This window comes from Ambystoma mexicanum, chromosome 10 (genome assembly GCF_040938575.1).
Source record: "Ambystoma mexicanum isolate Mex_15411 chromosome 10, UKY_AmexF1_1, whole genome shotgun sequence".
NCBI classification, from domain to species: Eukaryota; Metazoa; Chordata; class Amphibia; order Caudata; family Ambystomatidae; genus Ambystoma; species Ambystoma mexicanum.
In genome coordinates, this window is record NC_090932.1 from 1,513,143,887 (window position 1) to 1,513,163,205 (window position 19,319).

At 48.5% G+C, this 19,319-nt stretch overlaps 1 protein-coding gene across 1 annotated transcript in view; it reads left to right on the plus strand.

Annotated features, from left to right (window-relative positions):
- ATP6V0A2 (ATPase H+ transporting V0 subunit a2) overlaps positions 1–19,319 on the plus strand; it is a 721,136-nt gene that overhangs the window by 150,315 nt on the left and 551,502 nt on the right. The window contains exon 6 of the mRNA XM_069619692.1: positions 19,132–19,258. Within this exon, the coding sequence (XP_069475793.1) occupies positions 19,132–19,258 (127 nt within the window). The remainder of the gene's footprint in view (positions 1–19,131; positions 19,259–19,319) is intronic.

Genomic DNA, 19,319 nt, shown 5'->3' on the forward strand with positions numbered 1-19,319 from the left:
CGTTTTGGCCGGTTACGCCTGACCCAATAGGACATAGGGTATAAATAGCCCCACCTCCGCGGCTCCCTTCAGATTTCAACCGTCTCCAAAGTAGTGGGATCACCTCGTGTTATCTTCTATTTTACAAGGTTGATTTTGTTTCTTTCCCAATGTCTGTGAAGGGGTTGTTCCGTCCGTGTGCTACATGCGGAATGAAAAAGGTTTACGAAGGAGATGGGCACATGGATTGCTTGTATTGTCTTCATCCTCATCACTCTAAGGAAAGTTGTGAGATTTGTAAAGGCTTCTCACAGAAGACCCTGAAAGACAGGAATAGACGTCTGGTGACGTGGGTAAATGACGGGGCGGGAGCGTACCCTTCTTCGGAGGTAGGCTCTACACATAGTTTGGCTTTGAGATCTAAATCTCCGGTAGCTCCTCGCTGCTCTTTATCTGCAGAGCCACTGGCGAAGAAGCCACGTTCGACAGAGAAGCGTCCCTCTGAAAAACATTCTACGAAGGAATCCTCTTCATCATCAAAAGGAAAAGCTTCCTCTTCCTCCTCGTCAAAAAAGGACAGAAAAGATCCGTTAAAGACCTCCTCAGGAGACCATCACAGGTCATACTCGAGTCGAGATTCATTGAAGCATAAATCAAGCTCAAAAAAGGCGGAACGCCTCATGAGCCTGCGCCACAATCACCACTGTCGTCGACGGGAGTTCGGTCGTCGACGGATTCATTACCATCAGCGCAGATTATTTCTACAGTCGCTTCGTCGATTCAGACGACAACGATTGAAAAGTTGGCATCATCGACGGTGGACCCTCCAGCGGGCTGGCAACTGGCTGTGTACGATCCGATCTTGCCAGAGGCCCTATTACAACAGGAAGCAGCCTTCTCAATATCGTCTATGGAAGACGACCGTGAACAGTTGGCTGGTCCAACTGATCTTGAATTGCAGGGTGTTAATTCGTTTTAGGGTCTCGAGTGGGCGAAGTATCCCAGTTACATCGTCTTTACTGAATCCCCAGTCGGTGTTGTCCTTGGAAGTGTTGTCCACATTACAGACTCTATTGAGCCGGTTGGACGCAAAGTTGCCTCACATGGTACACCTGAAGTGGTACCGAATACACCGGCCGACGACCAACCGGGTCAGGCCCGTGGTCCTCGACCAGAGTCCCAGCCTCCCGTCCAGTTAGTGAGGATCCTCCATGCTCACACCCGGAGGAAGGAGAGTTACCAGATTCCGAGTCAGACCAGGGGCATAAAGAGTCTTTTTCAGACCTATCATCGTCCCCTTCACGAGATCCGACATGGGAATCAGACGCAGAGGAGGAAGCTCCAAGAAGTCCGGCGAAACCATCACCGCTGGATGATATCGGCTCCTTCCACGCAATGATTGGCAAGGCATGTATTGAGGCATGTATTGAGTTTGGCTTGTCCCCGGAGGAGGAAAAGGAGGAGTGCTTCTTGTTCGAACCTAATGGAGAAGAGGAGGAAGTCTGTATTCTCGGTCCCCATTTTAGACCACGTCTGGCAAGCAGGTTTACGAACCATGCACCATCCGTTTTCAGAGCCTGCAGTTAAAGGCAGGCTGGAAAAGAAATTTAAAGCTCCGGACTCTACTCCAAAATGTTTATCCGCACAGCCCTCCCCAGAATCGGTAGTGTCGGCAGCTGCTGCAAGAAAGGCCAGATCACAGCATAAATGTACAACCCCCCCAGACAACGAGGCCAGGAGGCAGAATGCTTTTGGAAAGAAAGTTTTGTCGGTAGGAGCGAAGACAGTAAAGGCAGCTTACTCACTGGCTATCATGGCGAGATACGACCGGGTGGCACCGTTTAGCCCCCATCCTGGAACATCTACCGGATGAGCACAGAAAATCTGCTATGTTGCTGGTGCGTGAGGGGGAAGAGGCGTCAAACCACTCAATTAATATCACTGTAGACCTGGCAGAAGAAGGTTTCAAACAAATAAACAACAGAGTGGTGTTGAGAAGACAAGCATGGCTTAAGTGTGCAAACTTTAGGCCAGAGGTGCAGTACAAAGTCTCGATATGCCGTGTGAAGGAGAACAATTGTTTGGGCGAAGGTGGACGAGGCCTTAAAAGGCATAAAGGAAGACTCAGACACAGCACGCTCTCTTGGAGCCCTACAGAGCGGCAGAACATTTCGATCTTTTCGCCCCTTCCGAGGAGCATCAGGGAATTCCCGATTTGTGGCATCCAGGGACCAGGGTTTCGGCAGACCATCATATTCTTCTCAAGGCTATAGGCAAGCTGCCCAAGTGACTCGAAGAGGCCGAGACTATCAGGCTTCGAGAAGAAGAGGAGGTTATTCATCGTCCACAAAAGACAAGAAGTCAAAGTCCCAACAATGACGAGCTTCAGGACGTCCTGGTAGGCAGAGTGTCTCTCTGTGTCGACGAGTGTGGGAAAAGAACATCGGACCGTTGGGTGTTAGACACGGTGCAACTGGGCCACTCTATGCAGTTCAAAAACGTGCCATCGCACATTCCACCTGTGTTTTCGGCGCAACCCCATCTTCAAATATTACAACAAGAAGTGGTGCTTATGCTGCAGAAAGGGGCTATAGAATTGGCCCCGGTGGCCGAGAGAGGTCTGGGAGTTTACTCCCGCTACTTTGTAGTCAAAAAACCCAACGGCAAATGGCGACCCATTCTAGAGCTCCGAGATCTCAACAAGACACTCAGAAGTCTGAAGTTCAAAATGCTTACGCTTCAGATGGTTATCCGATCTATACAGCCGGGGGATTTTCTGGCGTCGTTAGACCTGCAAGACGCATATTTTCATATACCAATGCGTCGACGACATCAAAGGTTTCTAAGGTTCGTAGTTGGTCAAACCCACTACCAGTTCAAAGTACTTCGATTCGGACTAAAGTCATCTCCCAGGACGTTCACAAAGTGCTTGGCTCCAGTAGCAGCAAGGCTACGAAGAAAAGTTAATCATGTTTACCCTTATCTGGACGATTGGTTGGTAAGGGGGTCATCGCCGATAATAGCACAAACAAGTATAAAAGCCACCATGCAACTTCTGCAGAGGTTAGGCTTTGCAATAAACTCCGAGAAGTCCTCCTTAACTCCCTCAAGGAACTTGGTGATTTTGGGTGCAGAGTTCCAGACGCAGTCAGGAATGGTAAAACCATCCTTGGAGAGAGTTCATAAACTCAGACACAAGGCAAAGGAGTGGAAAACCAACAGTGTCTGTAAGAAAGTACATGTCACTACTGGGGGCCATGGCGTTGTGTATCCCATTAGTAAACAACTGTTGTCTCTTCATGAGACCAATACAGGAATTTTTGGCAGACCGCTGGTCCCAAAGTCGGGGATTATTGTCATACAAATTGACTATCGACAACGAGCTTCTGCAAGTGCTTCAGTGGTGGCAACTCTCAGACAATCTAATGAGAGGGATGCCCCTGCAGGAACCGGAGTTTCAGATGACGGTGGTGACGGATGCATCTCTGACAGGATGGGGAGCACATCTGGAGTCCCTGCAGCTGCAAGGTCAGTGGTCCCCAGGAGAGTCGACCCTTCATATCAATGTGCTGGAGTTGAGGGCGGTACGTTGGGCCCTAAAATCATTTTTACCACGCATAAAGGGATTGGCCGTAAGATTATTGACGGACAATACAACGACAATGTTCTACCTAAGGAAACAAGGAGGTACTCGTTCCAGAACTCTCTCGGCCAAAGCTCAAGAAATATGGCATTAGGCTCTCAAACAGAAAATACGTTTATTGGCTTACCACCTGCCAGGAGTAAAAAATGTACAGGCAAACTCTCTCAGCAGAGAGATGAATCAACTGCACGAGTGGGAGTTGAACGACCAACAGCTGATGAACATCTTCAGAAAATGGGACCATCCTTCCCTGGACCTCTTTGCAACGAGAGAGAACAAGAAGTGCACATAGTACGCGAGCAGATGGCCACAACCCGACTCGCTGGGGGAAGCATTCTCCTTCCCGTGGACGGGCAAATTCGCGTATGCGTTCCCTCCGTTTCCACTCATCCGATGTACTCTACAATGGGTTCACAAATACCCATGTCGTGTGTTCCTAGTGGCCCCTTACTGGGCGAGACAGTTGTGGTTCTCCGACCTACTCTGTCGATAACTCAACCAGTGAGGTTCCAGAAGATTCCGAACCTTCTATCTCAGGACAAGGGAGCAGTTTGGCATCACCACCCGGACGGCCTCAGCTTGACAGCCTGGCTCCTGACTGCTCAGAGTTCGGGGCTCTGACCATTTCATCGGACTGTTGCCGAATTTTACAAGCAGCATGGGCTCCTTCCATGAATACTTTGTATGCATGTAAGTGGAAGAGATTCTGTATGTGGTGCAAAGATCAACCAGGATTAAAACCCCTGAACATCGCGGCAGAGCAGCTTCTTCCATACTTGTTGCACTTAGCAGAAAGAGGTTTATCTTTCTCTTCAATAAAAGTTAATCTGGCAGCCATTTCGAGATTCACTCGTAAAAAACATTCAACACCACTGTTTAGCGATCAACTGGTTAAACATTTCCTGAAGGGCTTATTCCAAACTTTTCCTCCAACCAAAAAGTTTCCTCCGAACTGGAGTCTCAACCTGCTACTGGCAGGACTAATGAAGGCTCCTTTCGAACCTATGTCGTCGTCATCTTTAAAATTCTTATCGTGGAAATTGGCCTTCTTGGTGGCTATTACTTCAGCAAGACGACTTTCGGAACTACAAGCATTGGTTATTGACCCTCCATACTTGAGGTTTTTTCAAAAACAAATTGGTATTGGCAACTAACCCTCATTTTATACCAAAAGTTCCAACTATATTCCACAAGCATTCTTCTATTGTACTGCCGACATTCTTCGCAACACCCTCATCTTTTGCTGAAAAAGCTCTCCATACGTTGGATGTAAAAAGAGCCCTAAAGTTTTATCTCAATCATACTCAAGATTTTAGAGGTACAAGACAACTATTTGTGGCTTATGGCCCTTTGGCAAAGGGAAAATCAATTTCAAAGCAAGGACTTGCCCGCTGGGTATTGTCAATGATTGCTTTTTGCCACTCAAAAGCAGGGAAGCCTCTGGAAAAGAGTCCAAAGGCCCATTCAACGAGATCCACCTAGTCATCGGGGGCATTGTGGTCCGGAATCCCGCTGGTGGATATCTGTCAAGCGGCATCCTGGTTGGTGCTGCATACATTCACTCGGCATTATTGCTTCGAGCAGCAGCATGCAAAGGATATGCAGATGGGACGAGCAGTCCTACGACACCTGTTTCAGTAAGGTTAGCCCCACAGAGGGGTGTATCCTCTTGTCAATGTATCATAATTGTTTTTTTTACTGTTAATGTACCATGATTGAAAGTTTTTACATAGCTAACTGCATGTGTGGCTTTGATGATATTGGTTTGCATTACACACCTCCAGTTTAGGAATACTGCTATACAATCTATTCTAAGCATGTTCATCCATGAAAGATCCAATGCTGGAGAAGGGAGTAGTTTCTTACCTGGAACTCCATTTCTCCAGCATTGGTATCTCTCATGGATTCACATGCGCCGGCCGGCCTCCCCTGCATGCAAACTTTATATGCCCCATTCTACTTTGGGGGTTAAAATATGAAGGGAGCCGCGGGGGTGTGGCTATGTATACCCTACATCCTATTGGGTCAGGCTTAAGTGGCCCAAAACGACGTAGATGGGACACAGAAGTGGCAAAATGTTTCCTATGGAAAACGTCTTTATAAATATACCGAGGGATCCCAGCCTGACGACGGGGAATATTCTAAGCATGTGAATCCATGGAAGATACCAATGCTGGAGAAATGTAGTTACAGGTAAGAAACTACTCCCTTCTCACAGATCTCTGAGGTCAACGCCTCTGCTTCGGGTGCAAGACCCAAGCTGTATCCTCTCGTGTCTGCGGCCTCCCTTGGCTCAGGGTCTTCGCGCCCTCCCTCCCAGGGTGTGGCGCAAGGCTTCAAAATGGCAGAGCGGCACGTGGCGGAGCCTTGCAGTCAGGTGGCCATCTTGGATCGAGCTCTGGGCCAGCCAGTGCTTTTGCCCATAGAGTGTGTTCTGCAGGACGATTCCAGTCCTCTTCCCTCATGAATCAGCAACAAATCCTATGGTGCAGGGTTCTTGTCCCCTCAGGGGTGCATCTACCCATCACTTGCCTACAGTTCGCAGAGGCCCAGCGTCAAGGAGGGCAGGGCTCAGGCAGCTAGTGAGGACTGCTCCTTCGAACGCTTCCTCATGTGTTCCCCTCAGATGAAGGGGCTCCTGACCGATATTATGAGGGAGGTTACCCCCAAGGGGCACCTCCTTGACCCATTTCCCTGGGTACTCCTCCTGTTGCTCTGGCTCTCCTGGTGCCGGTCCTTCGCCCGGTCCAGGCCCTATCAGTCATACTGACCCCCCCCCACCTCCTCCTGTACCACCAACGTCTCCCCCTCAACCGCTGCAGCTTTGGACCTGGGGGTGGGGGTGGGCTGCTTGCATGCCGGCACCTGTGCCCCAGAGCCCGAATTCCCATGGGCTGTGAAAGGGGGGAGGGTCGATGACGAGGACGCCCAGTATGATGAACCCTATCCACCTGTTCAGGCCTTTCATGACTGCCTCTAGGGTTTGGTGGAGTTCTTGGGGGTCCCTCTTCCTGAGGAAGCACCCTATGAGTCGGGTGTGCTCGGAGAGGTCTTGGGAAAACACACCACGACCCAGTCTGGCATTACACTCCAGAAGCATGTGCTGCAGGTGGCACAGAAGGTCTGGGAGAAGCCCAGGTAGAACGCCCAGATGAATAAGAAGTTGGACAGCAGGTTTAGGCTGACGGACGGGGAGCCAATCTTCCTTGCCTCCCACCTGCAGCCCCATTTCTCTGTGGTGGCCACGGCCTCGTTATATTCTAAACCAATGTCTTTTTCGTCTTCCTCCAAGGGAGCCACCTCCAGTTGCTCTCCAAGGAGAACAAAGTCCTCGAGTCCTTGGGGAAAGTGCTGTTACTACATCTCAGGATTGCATCTGCGGCAGGCCAACGCGGACACCCTCTTGGCCGCAGCTAACCAGAAGCTGTGGAGGGAGCTCTGGGAATTTCAGCACAACCTTCCTTCTGACAAAAAAGCCTCCTTCAAATCCAGTCTGGCAGACACCCGAGCCATTGCTCAGAATCTCATGGAGTCATTGGTCTCCCACATCGACATGGCCAGCAGAGCGCTGGTTCTTGGGGTCGAGATGAGAAGGATGGCCTGGATGCATGCCACTAAATTCTCATCTGATGTGCAGAAGCGTATCCTAAATCGGTGGACCTTTTTTATTTGTCCACCGATGACCAATTGAGGAAACGAAAACCTCCACTCAAACTTCAAGTCCTTGGCCATCCTGACAAAACCGTGCCGGAAATCCTTCCCTCAGTCCCAGGGTAGGACCGAGTTCAAACACCGAACTTTCTACGGCTTCATGGCTTTCAGAGACCGCAGTACACTGAGGCCAGACAGGTCGTCCAGCGACTACAGAAGGAAGCAGCAGAGGATGTTGTGTAGGTGTTTCCGCTCCCCCTCATCTGCCCCTGCCTCGGACACCAAGAAGCAGTGACGTCAAGGTCTGGGAAGACGGCTCACCCGTGGGGGGCCATTTGGCTCTGTTCCAGGACACCTGGACGCATCTTTTCAGCAACCAGTGGATCCTATCCGTAGTCTACACTGGCTTCCTCAGCCTCTTCCATTCTCTCCTCCTCTTTGTCAGATCCGCTCCCTAGCACTTTTACTGGAGATCCTTTCGCTCTTGTTGATGCAGGTGATAGAACAGTTTCCTTTTGTAGAAAGGGGCATTGGCTATTATTCCAGGATTCTTGTGGTACCCAAAAACAACCAGGAGGGCTTCAGGGTAGTCCTGTACCTGTCATTTCTAAATATGACTTTAACGCTGGAACGCTTCAAGATGATTGCTCCCATGCACACAGCCGACTCTGTGTGCAGGGGACTGGATGTGTTCTCTGGACCTCAAGGATGCATACCTGCATGAGCCCATCTATCAACCGCATCAGAAGTTTCTGAGGTTCACGATCATGTCATGCCACTTTCAGTACATGGTGCTGCCCTTTGACCTGAACTCGGCCTCTTGTAGCTTCGCAAAGTTTGATGAACACAGTGGCGGGCCTCCTCTGCTTGGAGGGCCATCATCTATAACCTTATTTGGATGACTGGCGGTGAGGGCGAGGTCACAAGAAAATCAGTTATGCCCGTCTCAGGAAGTGGTCATCCTAGGGGTATGTTAGCACACTACCATTCAGCGGGTCTTCCCCAAGCGCGTGAGGCTTATGTCACTCAATCTGCAAGGCGGTGGGCCACTTTGACCACCTCTGCATGGTGGTTCCAGCACATTCTGGGCCTGAAGTACAAAAGATGTAAGTAAATATTGGTGCACACAGAAGCAAGCATTTTGGTCACAATAGAGTAGCAGCTAAGTCATGTTATACATGTTTTGTCCACAGAAAGTTACGGGTGGCGATAAGCAAGGAGCAGGGCGCGGCACCATTTTGCAAGGCCAACTCGGAAGGCCACCGTAGTCATGAATCAAACTAAATCAGTGTGACTTGGTAGTTGTTACAAAAATGCAAGTTTAATGAATACCTTTAGCGTTTATAGAGCAAAGAGTAATACACCACCCTAACGGATGCTAGATTGTGTGGCTCATACTACCACAGAGATAAAGTAATTCCCACAGAGGTGAGGCAAGCCGTGTGTTTGTACTCACCCAAGTACAGAATAAAATACTGAAGTGTTTAGGACGGTTAAGAGCCCCTGAAGACGTTCTTGAGATTCATCGAACTGGCTACAGAATGTAACATGTTGGGAACATGATGTTATACAGATATGGAGTAGGATCTAGTAATCAATGACACATTTTTCACAGTTGGTAATTGTGGTTCACAGTTGATATTACTCAACACAGTGTCAGTTTAGAACTTTTCATTGGATTTAGGATATGTGTTTTATCATAACGAACATATATAAAGTTGTCGTGTTTTTATGTAATTAAACCTTCAAGCTAAACCAAAGGGTGACTGTATAAATGGTTTTGGTTTTAGCAATTGATTACACATTTTTCTATTAAAACAGAATTTGAAGACTACTGTGTTTAGGTTACTCTCTCTATACTAGCAGTCCAGGCAGGTTCAAAGTTGAGGTTTGATAACCAGGGAAAACTTGCCTGCTGCTATAACAAAGACCCCGGGATCTCCCATAGTTGTATATAGGGACACTTTCTGGCCAATTCGACCACCTCTGCATGGTGGTTCCAGCACATTCTGGGCCTGATGGCCTTGTGCGTGCTCTCTGTACAGCACGTTCACCTCAAAAAGAGACGCCTCCAGCTCCACCTGGTGGCCATTTGGGATCAGGAGACTGGGTCTCAGTCGGACAGGATCCCAATACCACTGCTCCTGCTGTCTGATCTTCACTGATGGCTGATGGATGGCAAGGTTTCAGTGGGAGCCCACTTCACCCAACCGGAGCCTACCCTAGTGGTGACGACGGACTCCTCTCTTTCTGGCTGGGGGGGGGTACCCTGTAGGGCTACACGATTCACGGTGCATTATCCAAGACAGAAGCCCTCCTGCATATCAATCTGCTCGAGCTCACGGCAGTGGGCCTGGCCCTAAAGTTGTTGTTGACCCTCATTAGGGACAGGTCTGTTCTGGTCAGTACAGACAATTCTACTACAATGATTTACCTGAACACGCAGGGTGGAACCTGTTCTCACCTCCTCTGCATGGAGGCGGTATCGATCTGGGAATGGGCCCTGACAGAGGGGATTTGGATTTCGGCAGTTGACCTCCCAGGGGATCGCAATTCAGAAGCAGACCAGTTGAGTCGCTTGGGGTTCAACACCTACAAGTGGAAGTTGCACAACGACCTGGATCCTTCTGCATCCCTTGGAATGCCAAGTGCCGCAGTTTGCTTCATATGCAGGTCGGGGTCACTGGGAGAGGCCTTAAAGACCAGTTGGCACGGCCGCAGGTGATATGCATTCCTGCCCACCCCTCTGCTCCAGTGGACTCTCCACAGGTTCCGAGCATCGGTGGCTTGCAGCCTCTTCCTGGATGCCCCCCACTGGCCTTCGAGATTCTTGTTTCTGGATCTGCTGCAGTTGTGCTCCCAGGGGCCCATCCACCACCATCCCTGATTGGACTGTCTTACACCTTCAATCACTTGGCAATCGGGATACATATGGGGCCCTAGTTACACTAGCATCACACACAAACTGTTACATTTCTCCGGCCCTTGCATTGACTAAAAAACATATATAACATGCCCATCTGGTTAGAGCATCCATTCCCTCCAGTTTATCCTCTAATGCCTTGAACCCATAGCTTGCCCATCACAATTTCCATGATTGCCTGGCATTTTGTGCATCATATATGCAATATGCTCCCCTGGGGATCTTCTCTCCACCCCACCCATACCCCCTGCCACTCCACATAGTGAATACCACCACCCAGGCGCTCACTCAATGTTAATCCTGTGGACAGGCCAGTAACCAATCAGAGCGCTGGACTCAACAGGCACTCAACCACTCAGTGAAGGGATTTGAATTGTAATTGCATTTATTTTTATTTGTTGGTCACTTATTAGGCGCTTATACAATTAGCAAAACAGTTTCAAAGCGCCCACAGGGCAAACGGGGTGTGGACAGGGGAAGACAATGAGTTACAGCAAGGATAAATAATACCAATAATAGTACAAACAAATAATGAGAGATAAGGGAAGGGGAGACAGACCTACTAAGCCTTGTGAGTGTTCAGAATGTGCAAGTGCAGAGGGAGGTAGGGTTGAGGGATAAGGTGCTTTGATGCTCGTGGAGAAGTGCTCAGGGTAAGTACTAAGAGGAGAAGAACCTAAGGGCAACCACTGATGTGTGGATGAGCCAAGTAAGGGCAGTAGAAAGACAGCGGCTGGGATGAGAGATGGGGTGGGGTCAAGGTCCTGAGGACACATAAGGGCCCTGCACATCAGTCATGCTACTGTAAGATAGCAGGGAACAGAGGAGGAGAAGGAGGAGGTAAAGAGAAAGGTTTTGAGGATTTATCGGAACTTAAGGAGGTCCTGCTCAAGATGCAGAGGGAGGCTGTTCCACAGGAGGGAGCCAGCCTAGGAAAGTGTTCGCCCACCAGCTCTCTGCTTAGCAAAGCGCTTAGCACGCAGGGAGTTGGTGCTGGAATAACGGAGGAGTCTAGAAGGAGAGTATTTGGTCAGTAAGCGTTGAAGATAGTGGTCATGGCCCCAGATAGCCTTGTGTATGATACAGAAGGATTTGAATTTAATCTGTGCTGAAACTGGACGCCAGTGAAGGCTTTTTAGGGTAGGAGAGATGCCGTATCTGGGCTTGAGGCCAAGGATACTTCTCGCTGCAGTATTCTGGGTTAGCTGGAGGGGTTGCAGGGTGGAGGAAGAAAGATTAAGAAGAAGGCCCTTGCAGTAGTCTAGCCTGGATAGAACCAGTGGACGGGTGACATAGAGTCTCTGGGGGAAGGTGAGGAAGGGAAGAATCCCTTTCAAAAGGAACAGCTGAAAGTGGGACTTCTTGACAATGTCCTGAATATGAGGGATGAAGGAAAGGGAGGAGTCGAAGATGACTGAGATTACTAGCTGCAGTGGAGGGGAAGAGGGGGTGCCCATGGAGGAAGGCCAGAGTGCAGGGAAGCAGTATGGTGCATGGGACCCAATTGTAATTGTTTATTTGTATAGCGCTTATACACAAGTGAAGGGCTTTTCACTTGGTGCATGAAATGTAACCGGCGCAACCAGATTTGGGAGGGGAGACAAGACAAAACTTACTAGGCCTAGTACATTCAGGCCCTGCAAGTGTACAGACGGTGGTGCAAAGGAGGGGGGGAAGGGGAAACAAGTACGGGGCCCAGGGTTAAGTGCAGAGATGTTACCTCTCTCATGGAACATATGCTGAAGTGCGGGGGGGGGTTACCCCCTCTTATGGAACAAAATCTGAATGTGCAGTAATGCTGGGCATGGTGCGGAGACCCGCAGGCAAGTGCAAAGACTGGCAGGGGAGTCCGGGACCTGTGAGGCTCTGGAGGTGGGCCAGGTGACCAGTCAGCAAAAAACTGAGCAGAGTTAGAGGATAGATGGAGGAGTGAGGCTGGGGAGAAAAGAGGTGAGGTTAGCAAGGGAGAGGGAAAGAGGAAGAGAAAAGGAAGGTTTTAAGGAGTTTCTGGAACTTAAGGAGTTCCGGCTCAAGGCGGAGAGAGGCCAAATCTCTGCTTGGAAAAACGGCTCACACGCAGAGTTGGAGGAGGCTGAGCTGAGGGCTCTAGAAGGAGACTATTTAGGAAGAGAGCGTTTTAGAGTAGTGCACGACCCAGCCCCAGAAAGCCTTGTGGACTATGCAGAGGGTTTTGAACTTGGTCCTAGGAGTCACAGGGGCCAGTGAAGGGATTTCAGCACCTCAGAGATGCGGTCCCTGGGCTTGAGGGCAAGGATAAGTCTTGCGGTTCTGTTCTGGATGAGTTGTAGTGGGCACAGAGTCGAAGTAGGTAGATTGAGAAAGAGGCTGTTGCAGTAGTCCAGCCTAGAAAGAACCTGGGGCAGGGGTCCCAATGAGTATGATCTCTGTCTTACTGGCATTGAGACAGAGATAGTTAGCAGCATTTGAGGACTGAATTTTGGAAAGACAGTCAGGATACCTCATTTAAGGAAATCCAAGATGGCGTCCGGGATCGAAAGATCACATCGACTGTGCATTTATGTTCCGGAGGCCTCGCTGGCCAGACAGGTAAGCCTGGTCCGCTGCACTGTCCTGACCCTGACATACTGCCTGAGCACTGAACCTCACTTGGAGGATGCCACCACCAAACACACGATGCTCAGGCCCTAATTAACCTTCTCTTCACATGCACCTGCCAGGGTTAGATGAGCCTGATATACACTGGCACTGGCAGCCACACACTATGCTTCTCACACCCGTGCCACTATCGTGCTCCCTGTACGTTACTGTCTGACCCTGAAAGACCACCTGGGCACTGCGCCGCGCACGGAGGACGCCGACTCCACCACACACAACCCTATGCTCATGCCCTTAATTAACCTCCTTTATACTGGCACTAGCCAGGGTAAGAATTGCCTGATAAATGCCGGCACCTCCAGCACAACATGATGTGCCTCACCGTTGTGCCTCAGTGTCAATACAGCCTCTGCCACTTCTCCTTCACAAAATGCGCGGCATCACCAAACCACTTGAACGCTAACACCATATCCTAACCGCCATTTATATCCCTCAACATCGGCAACCACTATGAGGATGCACGGTTGTATGGAGTCCCGTTCGTGTTTTCCTCTATCACCATGTCCAACCTCTTTTACCACAGCGAATACTGCACAGTACACCTATGTAATAACTATAGATCACATCATTAATACAACCAGCAGGCAACTAGGCACCTTCGCCTCATTATGTCTAGTTAGCCACATCTTAAGCCCCATGAGCTGGCTTACTACTTTGCCACTTGGACATGCCAACACGACATTGTTGGGATATCTGCATTATGGTTGCAGATTGCGCAAACCACTCCTACGTGCAACTGCTACTTTAAGGGGACCCATGTAGACACAGACTCAGATTTATTCCTATTTACTTATTCAACATGCACTAGCGAAAATGTACCTTCTACCCCTCCAACATGACGGTTTTCCCCCTTTCCTACAGTTGTTAACCAGCATCCAACTACCTTGACCATGTCTAACCACAACCTCACTATCTGGTAAGAATATGCACACGCATCCCCTGCACTACTACTACACCTACCAGCCTAACCCAATCTAACCCTAACGATAACTCTTACTTTTGTCCTTTTCTCCCCCTTCGCCCCTTGATACACTCTCTGTTTACCAACTATGTCCTTATCATGGGCCTAAAACCACTATGTATAAATGTTTTGGTATCTTGTTTAACATTTTTCCAATGTACTATTTTGTCACTATCACTTGCGCCTCAACTTACTTCAAATCGACAATAGTAACACCAATGCATTCATGTTAGTTGGCAATCTACACTGTCATAACACCCTGTATTATTCACGGCTCATTGCCTCTCACCACTTCACTCACCATGTCACATTCTACATGTTATTATAATTCAGCCGTGACAAAAACCCTATGGTCGAAACACGTGTCGGCACCTTGACATGTAATTTGGCATTACAAGTGCTGCGAGAACTTGGCAAACCTTTGCCAATAAAGTACCACTTCATTCAAACTAATGTACTGCCTAATTGCCCCAGATGTACTAGATGCATACCAACTGAAAGTAGAACAACCCATCACTTACACAAATAAAAGCGAAAACTGTATCGCAACAACCAGTGTGTTAGAACTATCCTTGGAACTACTAAAGCAAGATAGCCAGGAGAACACTCTCCCTTCCTACAGTAAGGCATAGGCTGCCTCTGTCACGCTCACCTGGTCTCCACGGGGGCGTGCTCGTGTGCGAAGGATGATGTCTGCACTGGTGGTGTTCTGCCTAATGAGGGCCTGCTTGCGTCTTTGTTAGGCAGAAACCTGTGCAGTTCCCTCTAGGACCACTGCAAAAGATTTAGGACTACAGGTGGTTGGCAGTAAACCCAATTGGTAATTGGTAACAGTCTGTACCACCCAGATTTACCTGGTAGCTGTGGCTGAGCAGTCAGACTTCTCTCAAGAAGAGTTAGGCAGTATACAGAGTATTCACAATAGGTCAATAGAACACAGTAGAACAAGCAAACACTGACCAGAGCTTGGTGTAAAAGAGATATAATTATTTATTTAAAAACACATCTAGTTAAACACACTGGCACTAATATCAAGCAATTCAAAAAACATGGTCACTAAAAGATATACACTCCCTTCAACGATTATTTAGACAAGTCTTAAGTAAAGCAACACTTATTTTCAGACAGCGGTGAGCGCTTCACGAAGATGGCACTCTAATCAATTTGTTTAAAAGGGAGAGAAAGGCAGAGCAAAGATAGAAACAGATCCCAACACTTTCAGAAGAACACAGTAGGAGGAGAAGGCAGGTTCAAACCGTAAAGTCAAAGTTAACAAGGCCGGACCCACTTTAAGAGGCTCCGGTCGAAATGTGTCCAAGGTCACACAGTTCAAAAGTGCCCAAAAGTCTCACAATAAGTTCAGAAAGAGTTGGACCAAAAAGAAAGGGACCAGTTAGATGGTCAAGGCGGCCAGCCCAGTCCAGAAGGTTAAGGGGTTATTGTTACCTTGTAGCAATCTTTAGAAAGGGAGGCCTGGCGGACACGGTACCTTAAAATGGTGAGAACGCTCCAGCGGGGGCAGTTGTTCCTGGCAGCGGGTGCAAGTCGGTGCTTCGTCCGGAGGAAGAGAGGATCTCGTCGGGGAGGAGAGCAGGGGTCCCTTGCACTGCCAGGGACGAAATTAGCCGCAGAGTTCCCAATTAAAAGGAGCGGCCCTTTTATCGGGGGGCTTGGCACGGGCAATTCGACCACAAGACATCCTGGGATGCGAGAAAAGACTGGTTGTGCCCACCAGTCAGGGGAAGAATACTCTCCAGCAGGGAGATCTCCTCTGTCGTTGGGAAGTGGTGAGTCGGTTCAGCGGGGCTCCACCGGTGGTGTCGTCGTAGCAGGTCGGCTCAGCTTCTCCCTCGTCGGATTTTCAGGTCCTGTGGCGACTTCGGAAGTTCCAGTCCCCAAAGCCCTGCTTTTATGCAGCACACCCCCATTCACTCAGCCTAGCTGTCAATCAAACAGGTTAAGTGGTGAGCCGGCCGGCTCACCACTTGGGCCAATCACACAAGAGTGCGACTTGAGTTACCAAGGTAACTCAGTCCAGGGTGCCTAAACCCCCTCCCATACCCCCTGTGGTACCCAGACAGAGTGGCACCACTTTTGGAGGCTTCTGTGGAGAAGCCTGCCAAAAAGTGGAACAAAGGGCGCGACCTTTGGTTTGGAGTTACAGAGGCGAACACAAACGGCAGAAAATACCAACCAGTGAATTAATATTAAATAAATAAACCGGCAGTATGTTAGAGGCTATGTTAAAAAGTATTAGCCTCGAACAATGGGAAAATCCCATAGCGATATATTCGCAGTTGGATATAAAAAGTAGTATCCACTGCCACCAGCCAAAACTCGACGAGGGGGGACGGGACAGTGCCCCCTCGAATAACAGATCCAGGGGCAATCGAATTGCCCCGACCAGTACGTCCACAATAGGATGGTTTGTACTGGTTCTGTTAGTAATTTGGGACTAGTAAAGCCAATGGTGACTTTACATGCCCTGGGAGACAGTAGTCAGTCCCATGGTATGGAGTCTATGGTGGGGGTCACTATGACACCCTGGTGTTACTGCAGGGAGGGTGCTGTTTAACACACATAATAAAAACCATATGAGACCCTATGGAGTAAAAGACCCCATAGCCCATGAAACACATTAACATTCAAAGGAACACCATAAATCATGTCCAAGAGTGGGAGAAAGAGTCTCACTCTTGGCAGGAGAAAAAAACAAACTCCAGCAATCCAGCAAAGCTGTTGGGGGACTCACTAGGTTGGGAAATTCAGCCTAAACAGAGATTCTCCCTAACACTCTTCCCTTCTGTCTTGCCTCAGGAGATGTTCGTCTGCAAGTTGAAACAAGATATTAGCCAACTGTGTGGAGCTGGTTTTGGTTTTCACCTTCTTCCGTGTTATTCTTCTCTTTCCTTGGCTCACCTTGTCTATTATATGGGTGAGCTCTCCGTCCTGCACACTCTCTGGCAGGGGCGCGGTTACTCTGTAGTTCCAGGATCGAGTTACTTTACTGATCCGATGGAGGTTGCTGAAGTGGATGGACCGGAGTAAGCAGGTAAGTCTCTATTCCAATAACTCCTTGAAATAACTGCCTTAAATCCTTGCATGCAAGATATCTAATGTTTGTTTTTTTGTCTTTCAGGTGCGGCACAAAAGCGGTGTTCGGATGATGGATGACTCTCCTGACAATGATGTGCAGGATTCTTGCCGGTAAGTAGAGTGCTGTGCGAGATGCGCTAATAGTTCACTTTATTTTAGCCTTCTTGTTGTGTGCGACTAACCTGCTTTGTCTTTTCTATTTGGCAGGTGCAGCGCTTTTCCAGGAAGATGTAAGGTCCGACTGACTGTGTCGAGATGCGGCGCAATGCAGAGTGATGGAGAACTGCTCGCTGGAGTTCCTGGAGGATGCCGAGTCAGGTGCGTCGCTACCCGAGAGGGTGCCTTCTGTTCTGATCTTCTACAGATGCGGCGGCCCTTGGATAAGCGTAAAGGCGAGGTCCGGATGTTCTGCAGGTAAGGCCTTCAATGCGTGAATAACTCTTGTTCTTCTATTTTCACAGGTGCCGATGGATAGAAGACTCTGGACGGGCGTGGCAGAAAGGAAGCAAGAACTGACACAGTGAGCGTTACGCTGCAGGAGTGCAGATTAACGTGAAGCGTGTTCAGTTTGCAAGGTGCGGTTTAAATAGCCTTGCAAGTAGTTCCAGGTAAATAGTCCCCTTCATCATATCCTGTCTCTCTGGTAAAGTAGTCCCAAGCCACATCCTGTACTGAATGGCTCAGCATCTCACAGCCAAAGAAATGGACCATGTATTTAACACTTGCCATGAGCCTGGCGCCAGCGGCGCCAGGAATGAGCCCAGGTGAGCCTAGCTGGGGCCTGGGAAGTCCCAAAGGAAGCCAGAATCTGGGCTGGGCTCGCGGGTTTCAGGGTTTTGGGGCATGCACCATGACAGTCTCCTAAAACCTGTAAACAACCAGAACCCCTCTGTTGGCTTCTGGTGTGCCCGCAGTGTGTTCTCACTTGTGGTCAGCTTCTCTTCCTTTTCCTCGACCCGTTTGGCCCCACAGTCTCTCGGTCCGCACCGAGATGAGCAGCTTTCTTCCGCCAGCCGCATGCCTCAGTCAGCTGCTTTGCTTGTTTAAATGTCCCCACCGCAGTTATGTGCTCGCAACAACTAGAGCGCAGCTTGTGTTCTTGGGCTTCTTGGATCTGCATTACGCTTCTCATATTCCTCATCACAGTATTCTTGTAGTTATGGGAATGGAAGTCCATTCTTGATGATTTACATGTTAAGTCTGAGCTAGTTTTCTCAGTGATCTTTTAGGGCAAGTCCGCTCTGGATAACTTGTAGGTGGAGTCTGAGAAGGGGTTTTCATGACTCTTAAAAGGGAAGTCTGATTTTGACATACAGATCTTGTGAAAAGGTCTACTTTACCCTTCCTAGGTGGATGAGGGGAGGTGTAACAATATGCCCTTAAAACATTGGGCATGGATGGGGTATCCTCAAAAGAAGAAGCGAGGTACCGTGTCTAGTCTGATGGTGCCCTAATACTCTCCCGGAGGCTGTCTTCCTCCATATGATCCTCCATCATATAGCCACCCCCAGGGTCAGGATCAGGTAACGGCGGCGGTCCCCTTGTCAAATGGGGAGAGGTCACAGATGGGAAAGAAGTGATTAAACCATTGGATTCATTACACATCCCTCAGACTCCACCTCTGTAGTTTGGAGAGCGCATCCTCTGTATTTTAACATATCCCTCCCTCTGTCTAATTACCCTGTCTCCATCATTTCTCTATGTTGGAAAATTCACAGTGTATTTATTCATTTTCTTCTTGAATTACTGTCGGTTGTGTCATGTCCTTAGTTTATGTATACTGTATTGCCCATCCATCAACCGATTAATTGTTAATTACTTGTGCCTCTATTCTAAGGTACCTTCTGCAGGAATGCCCTGAAGACTGTTGATACAGTTGGAAGTGTTCCTGTCCAAAACACCTTTAAGGACTTCAGTAATTTGGGAAGTCTAGAATGTTTAAATCATGCAATATAAATAATTCATAACAAGAAATGTTTATTATGGTTTAATAATGCATTCTCTGGTTTCTGAAGACATTTGTAAACCAATTACCAATCGGTTTGTCATCTGAACACCTTCATGACCTTATCGGAACATTAAACACCAAATATTTGTTTTTATATATAGATCTATATATTTTTTAATTTCCCAATACCATACAATAGAAATATTTGCATATATAGAGATAGAACCCAATATCTTTGCCGCATTTTCTGATCTGGCATTTACATTTTCTAATTAGTTTACTTTTTTACGTAGATTTATATCTGGCTTGGTGCCCCATGCAAAACTTGAAGCTTTTGAGAGAATGCTGTGGCGAGTGTGTAAAGGGTACACCATTCTTACTCATGCAGAACTTGACGAGAAGCTTGAAGATCCAGACACCGTAAGTAATTCAAACCCTAATGACACATTCCTTTTCACCTCCATTACCCCTGAAAGTTAAT